The 18,936-nt window shown below is 48.5% G+C and overlaps 2 protein-coding genes across 2 annotated transcripts; both read left to right on the plus strand.

Moving 5' to 3' along the window:
* Window positions 1-1,361: 1,361 nt before the first annotated feature.
* On the plus strand, window positions 1,362-9,392 carry LOC148685231 (uncharacterized). Its single transcript, XM_088670854.1, has 4 exons — window positions 1,362-1,487; window positions 1,893-1,967; window positions 7,801-7,916; window positions 9,025-9,392. Exons 2-4 carry the CDS (start codon window positions 1,964-1,966, stop codon window positions 9,256-9,258), a joined length of 354 nt encoding a protein of 117 aa, XP_088526980.1. The 5' UTR covers window positions 1,362-1,487; window positions 1,893-1,963; the 3' UTR covers window positions 9,259-9,392.
* A 1,773-nt stretch (window positions 9,393-11,165) lies between these two features.
* On the plus strand, window positions 11,166-18,730 carry SNRNP27 (small nuclear ribonucleoprotein U4/U6.U5 subunit 27). The gene is made up of 6 exons (XM_035120968.3): window positions 11,166-11,287; window positions 13,132-13,252; window positions 14,439-14,551; window positions 15,731-15,810; window positions 17,224-17,288; window positions 18,389-18,730. Exons 1-6 carry the CDS (start codon window positions 11,251-11,253, stop codon window positions 18,441-18,443), a joined length of 471 nt encoding a protein of 156 aa, XP_034976859.1. The 5' UTR covers window positions 11,166-11,250; the 3' UTR covers window positions 18,444-18,730.
* The last annotated feature ends 206 nt before the right edge of the window (window positions 18,731-18,936 follow it).

The following is an 18,936-nucleotide window of genomic DNA, read 5'->3' on the forward strand; positions in this document are numbered from 1 at the left end:
GAGGGGGGGGCATTGTCCCTGGCCAGGTGAGCAAGAGGGCCCCTTGCCCCTGACATCATTGCACCCATGATGATGCCATCAATAATGCTGTGGCCTCATGTCCAGGGGCCCCTAGCAACGCTGGTGAGGAGGAGCCACCTTACCAGGGAGCTTTCATTTCCTTTTGGAGACCCCAGATTGGAAAGAGATCAGGTAAGAGCATTCAAACTGGCTACCTCTGGTACAAAATAAACATGATTGCCAACTTTCTTTTTTTAACCAGCCTGTTTCTGTGCCTAATGGCAGTTTGATTTGGGCAGATTAGCAGGTTTTCATGTTTCTTAATTTATTTATTTCATAAAATTTATACACCGCCTGATTGTGGGGGAGTTGAGCCTTAAAGTGGATTAAATAATAATAATAATAATAATAATAATAATAATAATTTCTATACCATCCTATACCCATAAATCTCAGGGCGGTTCACCACATCAAATAAACAAAATATTTAAAAGTGCATAATAAAATCAAAAACTAAGACAACCCAATAATCTATTGCCAGTAAAAGCTTTGCTATCTGGTATCTCTAGATCAGGCTGCTATTGGAGGTACAGGAGCAGGCCCGGCCATTTTCCCCACCTGATCAGTTGGCAACACTTCCACCTTGCAAATCTTTCTCCTTTGCACAGTCATCAGCGTGAGAGGCAGCTAAATTCTTGCCCTGGGAAGAAAACCCAAAAGCCGAGCTCCTGGTCGCTGAGATCCCCTTTACTCCAGCAACTCAGACTTCAGCAAAAAGAACTCACCATGAGGTCTGGAGAATTGAATTTTGTCGTTGGTGATGATGATTGAAACTTGCAATCAGTGCCAGTTGTAGAGCTCAGTCCTATCCAGATTTACCCAAACCCAGAACTGACCCAGGTTGCCTGCACTTAATTGGGTAACACTATCCTCTGGATAGGACTGAGCTCTACAACTGGTACCGATTGCAAATTTCAGTGTACAGCATGATCATCACCCATGACCAAATTCAGTTCTCCAGACCTCATGGTGAGTTCCTTTTGCCAAGCTGCTCTTCTGATGTCCTGATGTCCAACGGGGCTCCAAATGAGCAAACCAACCAGTGGGCCATTTCCTCTCTTGCAGGATGACTTCCTACAAAAAGAAGCTCCAGGGCCTGGAAAAAAAGGGCCAGGACAACCCGGAACACATCCCGGAGAGGAGCCAGGGGCGGCGGGAGAAGCGGGAGGCCCCGCCATCTCGCTTCCAACTGAGCAGCGTCGGCCAGGGCCCTCCTAGCCAGAGACAATCCCAGCTCCTGCCGGTGCTTGTCAAGCCTTCCCAATCACCTGCAAAGGCCCAGAGGAAGACGCTGGCCCAGCCGCTAGTCTTCCCTGACTTGGTGGAGCGTCAGGCCAGCAGGCCAACGGTTCAGCCGGCCAGCAGCAGTGGGAATTCTTATGCATTTCATAAGAAGAGCCCAGAGGGTTCTGGGCCAGTATTTCCAGGTGAGTAGGCAGAACCAGATCCCTTTCGGGTTCCCCTTGGCAAGGCCTGCATCATACAAGGCCGGTGTCTCGGTTGGTTTCCTTTTATCTCTGGGCGCAAGTCCCACCCACCCCACCCCTCTTTTTTAAGAGCTGTGTAACATGGAGCAAGGACTTCCGGGTGGCTGCCCCTGTTCTGTTCTGCATTGCTGGCGGTTGGACTAGATGACCCCATAGGTCCCTCCAAACTCTACAGTTCTATGATCCCTCTTCAAATACAGCATGCATCCACTATCTGCACTTTCCAGAAACCACCAAAGACCATTTATCCCTGTTTGATGAAAGGGGGACAAATTCAACACAGCGCTCAGAGAATTTCCACCTTCTTGGGCAGCTGGTTGTCACTTTTATCCCTGCACCTTGCAGACAGCAGGAAGGAGATTGGGCAGCAATCCGCGGAGGCCTTATACCACCTCCTTTACATCTTGATTGCCAAAATGGGTGAGTGGGATGCTGGGAAAGGGTGTGTTTCTTGTAAGCCGCAGGGTGGGAGATCTGTAGCCCGATAGAGGCTGCTCCAACTCCCATCATCCCTGAGTGTTGCCCATGCTGGCTGCTGCTGGGGTTGATCAGGGAGTTCAGGAGGGCCAGAATTCGTGCCAGCACTGGCAGAAAGCAAACACCCCATTGGCCAGAGACGAGAGAGCAGTCTGAGGGGAGGGATTCACTGCTTAAGAACATCCAAAGAGTCTTCTGGATCAGACCAGTCGCCCACCCCAGTCCAGAATCCTGTTCCCACAGGGGTTGACCAGATGCCTGCGGGAAACCAGCAAGCACAATTTGAACTTCAGAGCTTTTTTCTTCTCCTGTGGTTTGCTGCCTCTAACCATGGAGACAAAGCATCGCCATCCCGGCTAATAGCCATGGGTAGCCTTCTCTGCCATGAATTTGCCTAATCCTCTTTGAAAGCCATCTTGGTCTGTGGCCATCACTGTCTCCTGTGGGAGGGAGTTCCAAAGTTTAGCTGTGCACTGCAAGGAGGACCATCTTGAAACTTCAGTTTCATTGGAGGTCCAGTTGTTCTCATGTTATGAGGGCAAGAGACAAAGCTTTCTCTCTCCACATTCTCCATGCCATACATTGGGTCTCCTCTTCCTCGCCCCCCAAATGCTGCAACCATAGAGCTCCACAAGCACCCCAGTCCTTTGGGTTGTCCTCTTCTGAATCTTTTCCAGTTCTGAATTATAATGTTTGAGCTGAAATTGAGAAAAAAATTGTTGGTCCCTGAAATATACTCGGAGTCGAGAGTGAATTTCATGCTCTTTATTCAGCTCATATTCATCAAAGAGAAGAAGAGAAGACGAATCGCTCTTTTACCAAAACCATCTGCTTATATACAGTATTTACACAATGGGCCTTGCGTGATTGGCTACTTCAGGGCTACACCTGTGGGCCAATTATATTGTGGATTGACTTCTGCCTGCAGCCTGATTGGCTGCTCCTACAGGCCAATCAGGTAGCAGATTCACTTCTGCCAGCCGCCTGATTGGCTGCTCCAGCAGGCCAATCAGGTTGCGGATTCACTTCCACCTGGAGTTGGATTGGGTAGCTCCCGCTGATTCTGAATCCTATTGTTCTAGGATTCAGCTCAGTACATAACACCCCTCCCCTCTAAGTTCCAGTCCTGCCCGGGAAGTTGCATTCGTAGTCCCCAAGGTCTGCTGGCCGCCTCCGTGTGCGTTGTGGCCTGGGGTGTTCCTTGGTCAGGGGTTCTGGTTCTGGCTCGTGTTCCGAGGCTGCTGGCTGTGCCGGGGCTGTCTGGTCTGGCGCCACTGAACCACTAGGTTGTGACTCTGGTTCTGGTGTCCTTCCAGCCTCGGGGCGCCCCTCTGTGCCTACTGCTTCTGCTTCCCCTGCCCACCCCTCTCGCTCTACAGGCCTCACTGCCCTGCTGTCCCCTTGGGACCCCTCTGTCCCGCTCTCCTCCCGGGTTCCTCCTGGGAATCGTCGCCGTAGCTGGTCGCAGTGGCGGCGCCAACATTGCCCCCCTTCCGTTAGTACCTCGTACGACACGGGGCCGGTCACCTTGGTGACTGTGGCGGGTACCCATGCTGGGCCTGCCCCAAAATTCTTTGCATACACTGGGTCCTGGGCCACAAATGTCCGGGGGTTCCTGCCTTTCCCCACCACTACCTCATCCTGAGCTCTGTCGGGGTGAAGTCGGTCCAGTCTAGTTGCAAGGCGCCGGCCCATGAGTAGTTCAGCTGGGCTCCGGCCCGTCGTTGTGCTTGGGGTGCTGTGCTGTGCTAGAAGAAATGCGGCAAGGCGGTATTCCCAGTCCCCTTGTGTTATGCGGCGGAGGCTGTCCTTGGTGGTCCGCACCATGCGCTCCGCTTGGCCATTGGTGGCAGGGTGGAATGGTGCTGAGCGGATGTGGCGGATGGCGTTCTGCGCCGTGAAGGTCTGGAACTCCTCTGACGTGAATGCGGTTCCATTGTCCGAGACGAGGGTGTCAGGGAGCCCGTGGGTTGCAAACAGCTTACGTAGTACCCGGATGGCTGCCGCCGTAGAAGTGGACGGTACCAGTGCGACCTCCAGCCATTTGGTGTAGGAATCCACCACTATGAAGAATGTTTTTCCATGGAAGGGGCCAGCGAAGTCCACGTGCAAGCGTGACCATGGATGTCGGGCGGACTCCCAGGGCTGGACTGGGGCCCTTGGGGGATCCGGGCGGGATTCTTGGCAGGTCTGGCAGTGTTGGACCCAGGCCTCTATCTCTCTGTCAATCCCCGGCCACCACACATAACTCCTGGCAAGGGCCTTCATCCTCACTACCCCTGGGTGTGTCTCGTGTAGGGCTGTGAGGACCCTTTTGCGGAGGGGCTGGGGAACAACAACCCTGCTTCCCCATAACAGGCACCCCTTGTGGGCTGACAGTTCATGTTTGCGGTTTGTGTAGCCAGCAAATTCTGGCCCGGGGCTGCTGCTGGGCCATCCTCGCCACACCCAGTCCAGGACCCGGGAGATGACCCTATCTTTTGTGGAATGGTGCGCAACTTCTTGTGCCTGAATGGGTCGGTCGGGAAGCAGCTCCAGGGTCATAACCTCTTGCGCAGGCGCTGGGTCGGGGCCTGTTTCTGGTAGTGGTAGCCTGCTGAGTGCGTCTGCGTGGCCCATCGCCTTCCCAGGGCGGTGGATTAGTGCATACTGGTAGCCGGCAAGGAAAATTGACCACCTGAGGACACGTGGAGACAACACTTGGGGGGTCTGCTTCTCGGGGGCAAACAGGCCAAGCAACGGCTTGTGGTCAGTCACTATGGTAAAGGGCCGCCCGTACAAGAAATCATGGAATTTTTTTACGCCCTTCACGATTGCCAGACCCTCCTTGTCAATCTGTGAGTAGTTTCGTTCGGCTGCAGCAAGCGTCTGGGAGAAGTATGCCACCGGCACCTCTCTTCCATCCGGGAGTTGGTGTCCCAGGACAGCGCCGATGCCATAGGGAGAGGCGTCGCATGCCAGCACCACTGGCAGCCTCTCGTCGAAGTGTGCCAAGACCGAGTTTGAGACGAGCAAGTCCTTGACTGCCTGGAATGCGGCCCTTTGTCGCTGGCCCCACACCCAAGGGGCCCTTTTATCTAGGAGTCTGTGTAGGGGCTCCGCTACCGCTGCCTTATGGGGAAGGAAGGCATGGTAAAAGTTCAATAGTCCCAAGAATGACTGAAGTTCGGGCTTGCTCTTGGGCGCTGGGGCCTCACAAATGGCCCGTACCTTGTCACCGGTTGGATGGACCCCTTCTGCGTCCACCTTAAATCCCAGAAAGTCCACCTGCGGCACTCCCAGTAAACACTTTTCCCGCTTCACCTTGAGGCCCGCCGTCTGGAAACGGTGCAGGACGGAGCGGAGGCGGTCCTCAAATTCCTCTGGTGTGGGCCCGGCGATCAGTACATCATCGAAGAAGGGGGTGACGCCAGGAATCCCTTTAAGGAGAGAGTCCATTAGATTCTGGAATATGCCTGGTGCCACGCTAACGCCAAATTGCAGCCGCTTTACTCTGAATGCCCCTCTGTGCGTCACAATCGTCTGAGCCTCTGCTGTGGCTTCGTCCACAGGCAACTGTTGATACGCTTGGGCCAAGTCCAGTTTGCCAAAGATTTTTGACCCAGCCAGGGTGGCGAGGACATGGCTGACCACTGGCACTGGGTATGCATGGGCCGTGAGAGCCTTGTTTATGGTGCATTTGTAGTCTGCACAGATGCGGACCGAACCGTTAGGCTTGACGGGTGTGACAATTGGAGTTTCCCAGGGGGCGTTGGGCACCGGCTCCAGCACTCCTTGCTCCACGAGCCGGTCCAATTCCTCGTCTATGCGGGGTTTCAGGGCGAACGGGACCCGGCGGGCCTTGTGCCTGATGGGTCGTACAGCGGGGTCTAGCTGTAGGGCAATGGGGGGTCCTGTATATCGTCCCAATGCCCCATCGAAAACCCCTGGAAACTCTTTGCATATGGCGTCCACGTCCACTTGTAAGCTAGTGCGGTTCACCCCGGTAACGGCTAGCCCCAGAGGTCCAAACCATGCCAGTCCCAGTAAGCTAACGTAGGGGCCCTTAACTACCAGCAAGTCCAATTGTTGCTTTCGCCCTCGATATTGCACCCTGAAGGTCCCCACCCCCATTGTAGGGACCTTACGTTTCTGGAAGTCCCGGAGGGTGAATGGGGCCGGCCTTAGTTTGGGACCCCCATTAGGGCACAGTTCCCTTAATGTTCGGGCCGAGATTATGGATAGAGTTGAACCCGTGTCCAGCTCCATGCGGCATGGGGCTCCCTCTATCTGTACCTCTATATAAATTTTCTCTGTGCTGGGATGGGGCAACTGGAATACCTGGTAGTCCGTGATCTCCGTCGAGTTGCCTTGGTGCATGGTGCCGTGTGACCTGGGGCTCCTGGGTCGGTCATCTGATGCTTGTCGACGGGTGAGTCGAGCCCGACACACCCGGGCGATGTGTCCCAATTTTCTGCACTGCCTGCACTCTGCGTTGCGGAAACGACAGGTCCTCCTCTCGTGGTTCTCCCCGCAGCTTGCACAGTTCCCTCCTTCTCGTCGAGGCTGCTGTGGTGTGTGTGCTGCTTGAGTGCGCCGCTGTACTCGGTGTACTTCCTCCCTGTCAGATTCGGATTCGTCGGTGAGGTCTTCGTGGTAGACCCTCGGTTGGGATGGCGGGGCCGGTCGTGCCTCTTGCGTTGACCTCTCGGCGGCTTCGGTTGCCAGGGCTTCCTCCAGAGCAATCTGGAACGTGAGGTCTTTTTTGGCGTAGAGGCGTCGTTGCAACATCTCGTCCCTCAGGCCACCGACGAGGCGGTCACGAAGCATGTTCTCCAACTCTGAGAAGTTGCATAACTGGGCGGCTTGGCGGAGGGAGGTCACAAACCCAGTTATGGTTTCCCCCGGGGCTTGCCGCTTTGCGTAGAATGCATTTCGGCAAGCTACCACCGAGGGCTGTGGTGAAAAGTGCTCCTTCAGCCGTTCCATTATTGTTTTGTAAGAGACGGTAGCGACATCTCTAGGTGCAAGGAGAGCCCGGGCGATTTCAAACGTCTCCTCTCCACAGACGCTGAAGAATGTCGCCCTCTTCATGGCATCGTTGGTGACTTCTTTCGCTTGCAGGAGGAAGTTGAAACGGGCGGCGTACCCTTCCCAGTCTCCTGATGCTGGTTTGAATGGCAAGAAGCTGCTGTCGGTTGCCATTCTGGGTTCCTTGGGTCCTGGAGCTGAAGCCTGGATGCACGGTGCGATGCAGCGGTGCAGCAGGTGGCGGTGCTGCGGTGCAGTGCGTGGTGGCGGTCAGCTCAGCAGGATCCCACCTTCGTCGCCAGTGAAATATACTCGGAGTCGAGAGTGAATTTCATGCTCTTTATTCAGCTCATATTCATCAAGGAGAAGAAGAGAAGACGAATCGCTCTTTTACCAAAACCATCTGCTTATATACAGTATTTACACAATGGGCCTTGCGTGATTGGCTACTTCAGGGCTACACCTGTGGGCCAATTATATTGTGGATTGACTTCTGCCTGCAGCCTGATTGGCTGCTCCTACAGGCCAATCAGGTAGCAGATTCACTTCTGCCAGCCGCCTGATTGGCTGCTCCAGCAGGCCAATCAGGTTGCGGATTCACTTCCACCTGGAGTTGGATTGGGTAGCTCCCGCTGATTCTGAATCCTATTGTTCTAGGATTCAGCTCAGTACATAACAGTCCCGGTGGGCAAACTGGAGGTTTTGAGGAGGGGGCACTAATGCGGTGTTCTTTGGCATCCATATCCCCAAACCTGACCCTGCTTAGCTAAGGAACTGGAGATTAAAAAGAAAAATAAGAAAGGGAACATGGTGAGGTGGGTCCGTGAAGATTTCTTCACCCCTGGGCCCACCATCTTCTACGACGTCTCAAAAGTGGCCAAGGTAGGTGTGGCTTTTTTTACTCTTTATTGCTAAGACCGCAGCCAGCTCCCAGTTAGCGGAGATTTGTTCATTTGGGCAAATGGGGCCCTGCCCCACCAACCTCACTCTGCCCTCAGGCAGCCCACGCCTTCTAAGGATGAGGGAGAGATTCAGAGCACTTCACATTGGAAGCCAAAGCTATCAAATCCAGGCTTTCTGAAACAATAGGAGAACTGAAACACAACCCACATTTGAAATTCACATGTCCTTGAATTTCGCAATGCCAAACAGTGTGTAAAAAAATGCATGTGTGAGCTAAAAGTGTCCAGAAAATGAATATATTAGTGTAAATAACATTCAGAAATGCATGGTATTAGAATAAATTGCTCAAAGACAAGTGCCCGTTAGCCCAAGCTGCATGCAGAATTCTACTTACTGAAATTCTACCAGGTGCTGGGAGACCTAGGGTTCAGATCCCCACTCAGCCCTGAAACTCATGAGTCAGTCACAGTCTCTCAGTCTAACCTACCTCATGAGTCTAAATCAAGGAGGAGAGAGAACCATGCATTGCCACTTTGGGCTCCTCAGGGCGGAAAAAGAGTAGGAAAAGTTGACTCATTCGGTGCATCTTTCAAGAGGCACTGCCAAGCCAATGGACTATGCCAACCTTGTGGTGGGTGTTTTTGTTGTATATTAAGAACTAAACACACAGCAGGCAGGTTCCCACCCAATCTGACTTGGTTTGGCATTGGTTATATAACGGATTTCCACTATTACTCACCTGCTCTGTTCCTGCGAGAAAAATTATCTTATTTTCCAGTCTGATTTTAGACTGAACCTCTTCATGTTCCAATGTCATAACCAATTTAAGATGTGGATCAAAAATAGCAAGGCGTCACCCGACTCTGAGTTTTGTTTGTTGTAAAATCTTGCAGTTACTTAAAGAAACACATAAATAGAATCACCGAATTGTAGAGTTGGAAGGGATCCGGGGGTCATCTAGTTCAACCCTCCGCAAGGCAGAGTGGATATGTCTTTCACTTTGTTTGTGAAGGCGCCCTTGGACCACTGAAACGTGGTCAGAGTGTGGAGCAGAAGAAAACTCCATCTTCTTTCTTCTTTGTGCCAGGCTTTTGGGGAGCACCTCACGCCCAGCCAGATCCACGAAGTCTTGTTGAAGGCGATTGACAGCCTGATAGCGGAAGACAGGGCCATCTCTCGGGCTGCAGGAGTGCTGCTGAGCTCCTTCCTGGAGGAAACTGGTGCCGACCTAGAAGATGTAAGGCTCAAAACAGAGGCAGGGTTGAGCAGGTTTCCTGTAAAGGAAGCATTCTCTTCGAATGTAGAATTAGCTTGTTTCTAGGGGTGTAAGAAGGCATCAATTTCCGTGTCTGTGGCTTGCACCTCTGTTTCCATTCTGCTGCAGCTCGGCTTCCAAAAAACAACCACCATGGTTTTCATCTTGCTGTCTGCTGTGGCAGTATTTTAATTACATTATTCCACCCTGTTCATGTCTATGCAAAGGAAACACAATGTGGACAACACAGAGGTCAATGGACCATTGCTATTCCTAGGGTGCAGCTTCCTAAGTTAACAGGAGAGATGAGTCAACCCGGCTCTTTGATCTGTTTTCTATTTCTTTTATGGTTCTCTTTTGTAAGCTATCTTGAAAATCTAAATACACATTTTCAAACAAACAAACAGCGTTTCTTTCTCATCCTGGTTTTTTTTTAAAAAAATATTTTATTAAAATTTCCACAAATTTCATATAAAATTCCAATACGTAATAAATTTTCCTTTCTTTTTCCTACTTTCCATCCCATTTTCCATGGTGTTTTTTTAATTCTATCACATTTCTGCACCCTAACTTCACTCTTTTGTATTATAGCCATAATACAACAATCTCTATTTCCATTGCTCATAGTTCAAATCCTGCCTGCGAATTCGTGATAGTATAATATTTCTTCAAATAGTCCTAAAACATAACTTCATTATGGTGAAGTTCTCTTATTTTAGCTACCAGCTTTGCCAATCTATTCTTTGCTTATCCATTCTTTTCTGCTGGAAACTTCTTTCCATTTCTGTGCATAGAGAATCCTAGCTGCTATAGTTACATACACAAAGAACTTAACCATCTTTTTTGGAACGTCCGGCCCTATAACTCCAAAAGCTTCAGTTTTGTTTTGTTTGTTTTTCTTTGGGGAGGGGGTATCATCACTTTGAACATCTTTTTTATCTCGTCATATATCATTCCCCCCCAAATCCCTCGCTTTCTTTCAGGTCCACCACACTTTCTCATCCTGGTCTTCTTTTATATTCTTCCAGCTACCCATGATTTTCAGGGGGATTTATGAGCATCTCCCGAGGATCCCAGACTCCCGCACAAAACAGGAGACCCTCGCGGCACTGGTCAACCTTGCCTTAAAGCGGCTGAACACGGTGGTAGACTGTCAGCCCAGACACTGAGGTCCAGTGCCGAGGGGCACCCGCCCTGTGGAACGCCCTCCCATCAGATGTCAAAAATATAAACAACTATCTGACATTTAGAAATCTGAAGGCAGCCCTGTTTAGGGACGATTTTAGTGACTCATGTTTTAATGTATTTTTAATCTTTTGTTGGAAGCCGCCCAGAGTGGCTGGGGAAACCCAGCCAGATGGGCGGGTTAGAAACAATAACAACAACAACAACAACAACAATAATAATAATAGTGTCGGACAGCAGCTGGCTATTACAACAGTGGTCTGCAAGCCAGCCCCACTGAGAGCTTGAGTGGCATAGCGGTCAAGGGTGCTGGACTAGCAGCTGGGAGACCAGAGTTCAAATTCCCACTCGGCCATAAAGTTCAGCGGGTGACCGTGGGCCAGTCAATGTCAGCCTAGCCTACCTCTCAGGGTTGTAGGATTAAATGAGGAGGAAGGGAAGCACGTGCACCACCTGGAGCTCCTTGGAAGGTAAAGGTGGGATAGAAATGCAACAGACCAACAGCAGGCCACTACAACTGTAGCCTCATGGAAGTCAGCCCTGCGGAACTCCCCTGGGCTTACTTCTGAGCAGACCTGCCCAGTGGCGAAGAGCAGCATCCCGCGTAAAGAACGAGAGTCGCTCCATTGGGGGCGGGGCGTTCCGCGCATTGCCCCGCCCCCTCCCGCCGATTGGCCAGCAGCATCCGGGCGGACGAATGGAGGCGCCGAGCGAGCCAATCCCTGGCGCGGAACCCAAGCCTCCTACCGGCGTGTTCCTAGCCGGAGCTGAAAAGGAAACGGACCGTCACGCCGGAAGATCAGCTGCGAAGGCTGTGGGCGTAGAGGGGAAAGGCGAGCTCCAGGCCTCGAGGCGGGCTGTGCCGGAGGGGAGATGGGCCGGAGTCGCTCCAGGTCTCCTCCTAGGAGGGGTACGTAGTCACGGCAGCCCCCATTCCACCCCCTGCGGCCCCACAAAACAGAACTTTTGGCCGTGGGGAGGGGCGGTCCTCCTTTCCCCGGCCTGGTCCTGCTTCTCATCTTCCCCGCCCTTCTGGCTTGCGAAGCCAACTTGCCTTTCCGGGAGGCTTAATCCTCCTTCCCAGCTGCAGTGGTGGAAAGGCGCTCGGGCGAAACCTTTGTTTTAAAGTTTTTGCTTCGGGAGAAAATTAAGCCGTCAGCTGCAGGCCGTGCCTTTGCACCACACGCCCCATGGCAAAGGAAGGAAGGAAGGGCGGGTTGTGTTAAGCCCAATGCAGGCCCTCGTCTCTCTCTTGCCTAGGAGGCCGGCCGGAGGTCCAGGGCAGAGATTTCCGGGGATCGAGGCAGAATTGAGTCCCCGAAGGGCGCGTTACTCTAGTATGGTGGTGTGGTTAGTGGGGCGCGTTAGAACCTGAGAGCCCAGGGTTCAAATTCACCCGCCCAACTCGTCCATGAAGCTCACTGGATGGCTTTGGGCCTGTCACTGCATATCAGCCCACCCCACAAGGCTGTTGTGCGGATAAAATAGGGAGGGGGAGAACTATGCTGGCCTCCTTGGGAGGAACGGTGGGGTATGAATGCAATAAAAAAAGAAACAAATAGCTCTCTTAACCACTTTGATCTGTGGAACTGGCCCTGTTGTAGATGCAGAACGGGTACTATGTGGAACCAGAACAACAACAACAAAAATCCTTCCAGTAGCACCTTAGAGACCAACTAAGGTGCTACTGGAAGGATTTTTTTATTTTGTTTAAACCACGGCAGACCAACACAGCTACCTACCTGTAACTAGATACGTGGAACCAGTAAGATATCAATATTTTCTGTGTTGTGGCTCCTTGCAGTCAAGCAAGCAGCATATACATTTTGTGCAATACATAAAGGACGTGGTGTCCATGGTTCTCTTCCTCCACCACCACCCTCCATTTTTATCCTCACAACAACTCTGTGAGGAAGGTTAGACTGAGAGATTATAAGTGGCCCAAATTCATTCTTATGTGTTTTATATCTGACAGCATATATAAACCTGGGGCTCTGCTGGCCTAATAATTTGATTTATTACCTGACCTGCTCCCTAGGGTCCAGCACCCTAACCACTGCACACACACTGACTCTTACTTAGAGAAGTTACATTTATCTCCATTAACTTTTTTTTAAGAGGATTGGATAAACTCATGCAGGATGAGCCTGTTAGTGGCTAGATTAAAACTCCAGCTTTGGGCCTTTGGCTGGTGCAAGAAAAAAAGATGCTGGACTAGACAAGCTTTTGGTCTGGTCCAACTGAAGGGCTATTGTTAAATTCTTAATCTGGCTTCCCCACCCCCAACAGATTTTAGATTAGATGCACCTTTAAGGCAGCTGCCCATTTCATGCTTATGAGAATTTTTTTAAAGCACCGTATCTATCAGTATAGAAAAAGCCACAGGAGCAAATATGGTTGTTTTGCTGTGGAAGACAGAGTGTGCATAATGCTCTTGGAGTGTGTTTTAACTTGGCTAGAACTCAGAGATGTATAGGTGTGGAGCTAGTGGATTTCACTAAGGGCCCCCTGTAAGTCAAGCACAGCTTCTGAAGACAGAATGGGACCCGCCTTATGTTGCCCTTACCTCTTTGGAAGGAAGGAGGTTGCAGGATGCAGAATGGAGCAAACTTTTAAGATGCAGGACTGGGACTGAAAAATACACTGGTTTGTTGAAGCCACTCGGTGTATATAGTATGTTACTGTAGGAGGAAAGCTGTACTTTAGAAATGCAATTCAAATATGCAACTAAAGTTGCTTGCTCTGTATTTTAAGAACGTCGGCGTTCCAGATCCGCCTCACGTGAGAGGGAGAGGAGGAGACGGGAGCGATCAAGGTCTCGGGAGAGAGACAGGCGGAGAAGCCGTTCCCGTTCCCCACACAGGCGACGATCCAGGTGAGGAGGTATCTTCAGATAGTAGCTCTAAAGTTTCTGGTGAATTTGTTCTGTAAATACTGTTCTTGTTGTAGGCAATGTTTGTGTGGGGCAGAGTGGGCTACTAGCTCTTGCCATTAGCAAATATTGGAAAAGATGAGTGGGTAGTTTATTTTTTTTAAAAAAACCAACTTCTCCCCCCACCCCCTGAATTGCAGGAAATAATGACCCAGTTAACTACAATACCTAAGGAAATTTTAAATTTTAAACTCTTAGTGTTTCCTCTTAAAAGAATAGGGCCAGCATCTGGTCCTGGCAGTTCAGCTGTTTCTGTCCCTTCTCATGATAGCTCTAACCATATTAGCTCCTTTCTATCCCACCTTTAGCAGTGGCTTTGCTGTGATGTTTAACAATGAGAGAGGATTTATTTTTTAAGGTTGGAACAGTGGTGATGACAGATGGTTTCTAGGCAGCTGAAATATCCTGCTTGAGTGAGGAAGAGAAAGATCTGTCCCTTGATGCGAGTGTAGCTAAACACAAGCCTTTTCTGCATTCAGAGTGAGCTGATGGTCACGGGGTCCTCCTTTCTCTTGAGACCTGCAACTCCCCATTTGCTTTGTAGATAATATTCTTCCCCTATCCTTAAGCACTCTTCCACAGCACCTTTTTGTTGTTCTGAACCCTTGTCCTGCAATAGACTATCATATCTATACTGTTGTTTAATAAATGGTAGGAGAAAGAAGGGACAGGCATGGGTGCTTCTTTGTACTCTGCTTCGAAGACCCAGCCTTTCCTTCCATCTTTCCTCCTGCAGCCTCTCCTTGGTTACAGGTGTTGACAAGGCAGAGAGCTTGCCTTGTTTCATCCTGACAAGATCCCTATGAATCACCTTTCTAAAGGAGGTAGCTGTGGTGGCAGCAATGCACACTTCCACCTCTCTCCCTCTTTGTGGCTGCCTGGCAGAGGAAGCAGTACACTTCTTTGACTGAGGTGGACAGAGCATTGCAAGTACTTGACAGTTCTTTGCTCACAGACATGGTGTCTCCCACAAAGCCATGTGTGGGATTTTGTGATGATTTTGTTCTGTGTTTTCACAAAAAAGATCAGCAAGTGTGCTGGTGGTGCTTCTTTTGTGTGTCACCATAATCCAGCAAGCATACTTTCCCCTTGCCATTCAAGTGCAACCTGCTCTGGTCTGACTCTCTAGATCTCCACGGCGACATAGATCCAGCTCTTCCTCCCCTTCCCGGCAGAAAGAAAGGCGTGATGATGAGAAGAAAGAGACCAAAGATGCTAAAGGCAAAGAGCGTCAGATCACAGGTAATGAAACAGCTTGTGGTGTTGCGAGCCATGCTGGAGAATTATGTGTCATGATACACCTTATTAACTTTGGCATTCTAGTTTGTGGTCAGATTTATTAGGGGAGGGGTAATTTACTAATGTGAGAAGGATCTTGCCTTTTGGGCAAGCTTTGTTTGACTTGATGTGTTTCTGGTTCTGTTGGTGAGGACATACCCTGCCTCTGTTATTGAGAGCCTGTGGCTCATGTGTGGCACTGAGTCTGAGGGTCCAGATAATCCTTTGTTGTCCCAATAAAGGCACCTTTGTTTCTCAAGTATATCATCTCTTCACACACCAAAAAATCCACAATTGTTGATAGGATGTTGCGTTTTTCTAAGCGCTTGTTGGACAGCATTTTATGTGGAACTAAACTGGGTCCTTGAGGTGTGGCTCTTTTCAAAAAGTTGGAGTTGGAAGGATTAGCCTTTTGTTTTGGATGGCTAACACCCTCTTCAATAGAAATACTTTCAGAATTGTTTACCGACCAAAGAATAAAAATACAAAACACATTGATAGTATAAAATCAAAAGTGGCAGAACACAAAACAAATTGATATAAAACAATCAAAACAATCTAAAAATCACGGGGGGGGGGGGAAGGAGATACATAGGTGAACTGTGTGTCCTTATTACACACTTTAGAAAGAATATATATATAAATGCCAAATAAAAAAGACAAATTACAACATCAGACTTGCAGAGTTAGCAACAACCTTGGCGAGAGTCAGTGACATGATATCCAAACAAATAAGAGTATGGTCTGGGTTTTTTCTGGTGAGGAATTAATGAAAGAAATGAAGGAAGACCAAGCTATAAAATTTATCTCTGGAAATGTCACCTCTGACTGCTCTGCAGTGTTGTGTTAGTTTGTTTATGAGCACAATCTTCCAAACCCTATCATGCCAGTTTTGCATACTTAACAAACAATCTCTTCTCCATAAGAATGCAGTCTATATCCAGACTTCTGCCAGGAAATGTCTTAAATATAATATCTTTTATTTATTCCTCAAAATAACAATGGCAAGGCCAAGTCAGGGTGTTTCACCATTGTAATAGTCAGAATCCTAGAAATATGCTGTTTGAGGATGGTTCTGTGGCGTTGTTTATCGTTGCCTCTCTTTCATTTTATCTCCTTGTTTTGTCTTGGCTTCTTTTTCAGAGGAAGACCTGGAGGGTAAGACAGAAGAAGAAATTGAAATGATGAAAATGATGGGATTTGCTTCATTTGACACAACAAAGGTGAGTGTCTTCTTAGAATTCCTAAGAGTGAGATGTGAACCACTCTGTGCACTGGCACAGAAAATCCATACCATGTGGTAGTGGATGCAGAATTCAACTTCCTGAGAATCCCTACCTTTTTTTAAAAAGGGGGGGGGCAAGTTTTTTGTACAGTGGTGCTTGAATGTGTTTGAGCAACACTAGTGAGACTTCAGAAGATTCCATATGACGGGGGGCAATCTGGCTTTCATACACTCTGCAGCTGCTTGCCTCTCTCATGAACAGCGAAATAAGAAGCAGAGCTGTTTTTATTCAATATGCGTAACCTTTTGCAGGGCACAGGGCTTGGATTACCTTAGCAAATCTTGAATGCAAAGAGTTGTTTATTATTATTATTATTTTATAATAGCAACATCTCCTTTTGTACCACACTGTAGGTTAAACAGAAAGCCATTTCTGGCAAGTTTAGATCTTCCTCACTTAATCAGACCGTGGTCCTGAGTTTTCCTCGCCAGCCATTTAGAAATGGTTGACTCCAAATGGTCTTTTAGTGTTCTTAATGCGGAACAGAAATGACAGAAAGGCAGCTTGCTCAGCTACTAGGGAGGATTCAGGTTTGTTCTATAGTTTGTCCATCCACACAAGGCAAGGTTGAGCTCCAGTAGGCCTGGCCTTGGGCCTTTGCACTAGATTCTAGGACAGGAGAGAAGAACCTCCAGCCCAAGGGGCTCCCCCATCCAGCCTGCAGCCTCTTCTCCTTGCCCACCCAGTGCAGCAGTTTGGCTTGAAGAAGCCTCCTACTGGCTTCAATAGAAGGCTTCCTCTCTTTCCCCCCCCCAATTGTGGCAGAGAGAGCACATGTGAATGATGGAGAGAGTGAGTGTATGTGTGTTGTGGGAACTATGACGTGGTCCTACCCATCACTGATACTTAGTCCCTGGAACATGTTCCCAAATCTTCTACACTACAAGGGGCTTCCAGACCTGAAACACATCGTACAAGTTCCCAGGAACCTCCAGGTAGCTTGGAAGCAACTCATGCAAGCATTACATTGGCATTGTGTGTTAGGAACTCTACAAAAGCAACTTCAAAAAAGAGTAAAGAGGAAGATATGATTGGCTTTTGTTCATGTCCTACCATTCCTCCAAAGTTCCATTGGCTTTTATTCTCACTTTCCTCCCAGAAATGGGCTTTCACACTTCACACTTCCTTCTGCAGCCCCATGAAAATCTACTCAGGGTTGTGGGGGTGTCTAGGAAATGGCATAAGGAATGCCGGTGGAGTTGGGGGCGGGGTTGCTGAAAATCACCCCCTCCGTTACAAGAACAGAGGAGCAATGTAGGCTCCAAGTCATTGTCCTCTTCCCCTAGGTCAGGCTTCCCTGCACCTTATGTTGTGTGAAGATGACTTTGTATTTCTCTTTGTGTTTTGTAGGGCAAGAAAGTGGATGGCTCTGTAAATGCCTATGCTATCAACGTATCGCAGAAGAGGAAGTACAGGTTGGCATTTGTTCAGTTAGGACCCAACTGGCCATGAGCGCGGAAGCTCTAAGGTCATGTTAGTGTTAGTGTTGGGGGAGGAAAATACGCTTATTGGCTGGATGCCACTCTGTTCACAGGAATACTTGGAAGAAGAGATTTTGGCATTGCTTCAGAACCCCAATTTTTTAAATAGAAAAACAAAAGCAGATTACCATTTGTGGAAAATCCTGAAATGATTACCCTAAGTATTTCACTTGGTTCAGAAAATCAGTATACACTGGGGTTTCTCAGACTTGTTATGCTGAGCTGCCTTGAGGATAAACAAATTCCTAATTGTGGCAGTAGATCAACTATGATTTTCCACTACAGGAGCAAAAAACTATCACGATTGACTTCCTGTGTCTCCTGCCCTTTCAGGATTACCTTGCATAATGTAGAATTAGTTTGCTGCCATGTGAGGTTCTTGCTAATTGAAATAGAAGATCTGTAAGAGATTCTGGCCTTACAAATGGTATCTGCAACAAAGGTTTATAGTGTGGAGTGCTTCTTTTCAAGATACCAGTTATACAATCCCTTTCCCCATGATATTCCATTCCCCCTCCCATTCCCCCCCCAACACCCTCCAGTTATTTTGTGGGCAGTAAGCATGCTTAGTCCCCAGAAGCTGGTTTTGGGTCATTATCCCCCACATAGGATTGCTCTTCTAAAATGTTTTTTCCCCTTTAAACTTTGGAGTTTTCCCAAGCTTACTGACATCTCTGCCCATAAATCTGTGTTGTGCATATGGACCACACACAGAGAATGACTTCATGGATTTTGCTACCATTAATTTCTAAGTTAGAAAGTAAATACAGTACGAATAAAGATGCTTCAAAGTCAAGTGTGCTTTTCTTATATGATTTCTAATTAGCAAGCACAGAATTGTGATCTGGAATGTAAAAAATAGCATACTGAGATTAATTTTTCTAAAATTATTCCAGCACTTACAGCAGGCAAAGGCATTCTGGGTAATGGATGGGCAATGCCAAGAAAAAAATCAGGAAGATGGGGTGGGCTTTCAGAACTTTTAGGGGTCAGCAAGAAAGTTCATTGCTAAGGTTTGCATTTTATCATTGCAGGCAATACATGAACAGAAAAGGTGGATTCAACAGACCTCTGGATTTTATTGCTTGACATCTGCACTTGTTACATGTGAAAGACCACTTCACTCTCTAGTCCCTTAATTGTCTTACCAGCAACACCTGTGGTTAAGCGGATTTCAGCTTCTTCCCACACAGAATGGGGATCTCATTTGTGGAGAGACCATGGAAGTGACATTGTCTCATAGGAAGAGACGGTAACATGTTTTCCTCAAATGACATGTTTGTACAAAATGACTTTCTTTTGTGTTGCTGTGTTTTTATTTTTTGTAGGTTTCTGTTTTAAAATGTTGCCACTTAAATTAAAAAAAGAAAAATCTGTGTTTTCTTCTTGAGAGCACTTCAAATAGGAAGCCCCTTCTTAAAAGCTAGGATGAAAAACGATTTTCTTTTGTCTTAATGAGGTTCTTGAGATAAGTTTATTTCATTAGGTTAGGCTGAAAGTATGTGACTGGTCCAAGGTCACCTAGTGAGTTTCATGGCTCAGTAGGGATTTCAATCCCGAGAAATACTTTGGTAGGTCGGGG

This window comes from Zootoca vivipara, chromosome 6 (assembly GCF_965207765.1).
Source record: "Zootoca vivipara chromosome 6, rZooViv2.hap1.1, whole genome shotgun sequence".
Classification (NCBI taxonomy): Eukaryota; Metazoa; Chordata; class Lepidosauria; order Squamata; family Lacertidae; genus Zootoca; species Zootoca vivipara.

Coding starts and splice junctions, on each gene's coding strand:
- LOC148685231 (XM_088670854.1), top strand. Junction 7,917..9,024: donor ACGTCTCAAAAGTGGCCAAG/GTAGGTGTGGCT, acceptor TCTTTGTGCCAG/GCTTTTGGGGAGCACCTCAC.
- SNRNP27 (XM_035120968.3), top strand. CDS start 11,251: ATGGGCCGGAGTCGCTCCAGGTCTCCTCCTAGGAGGG. Junction 11,288..13,131: donor CAGGTCTCCTCCTAGGAGGG/GTACGTAGTCAC, acceptor CTGTATTTTAAG/AACGTCGGCGTTCCAGATCC. Junction 13,253..14,438: donor CCACACAGGCGACGATCCAG/GTGAGGAGGTAT, acceptor CTGACTCTCTAG/ATCTCCACGGCGACATAGAT.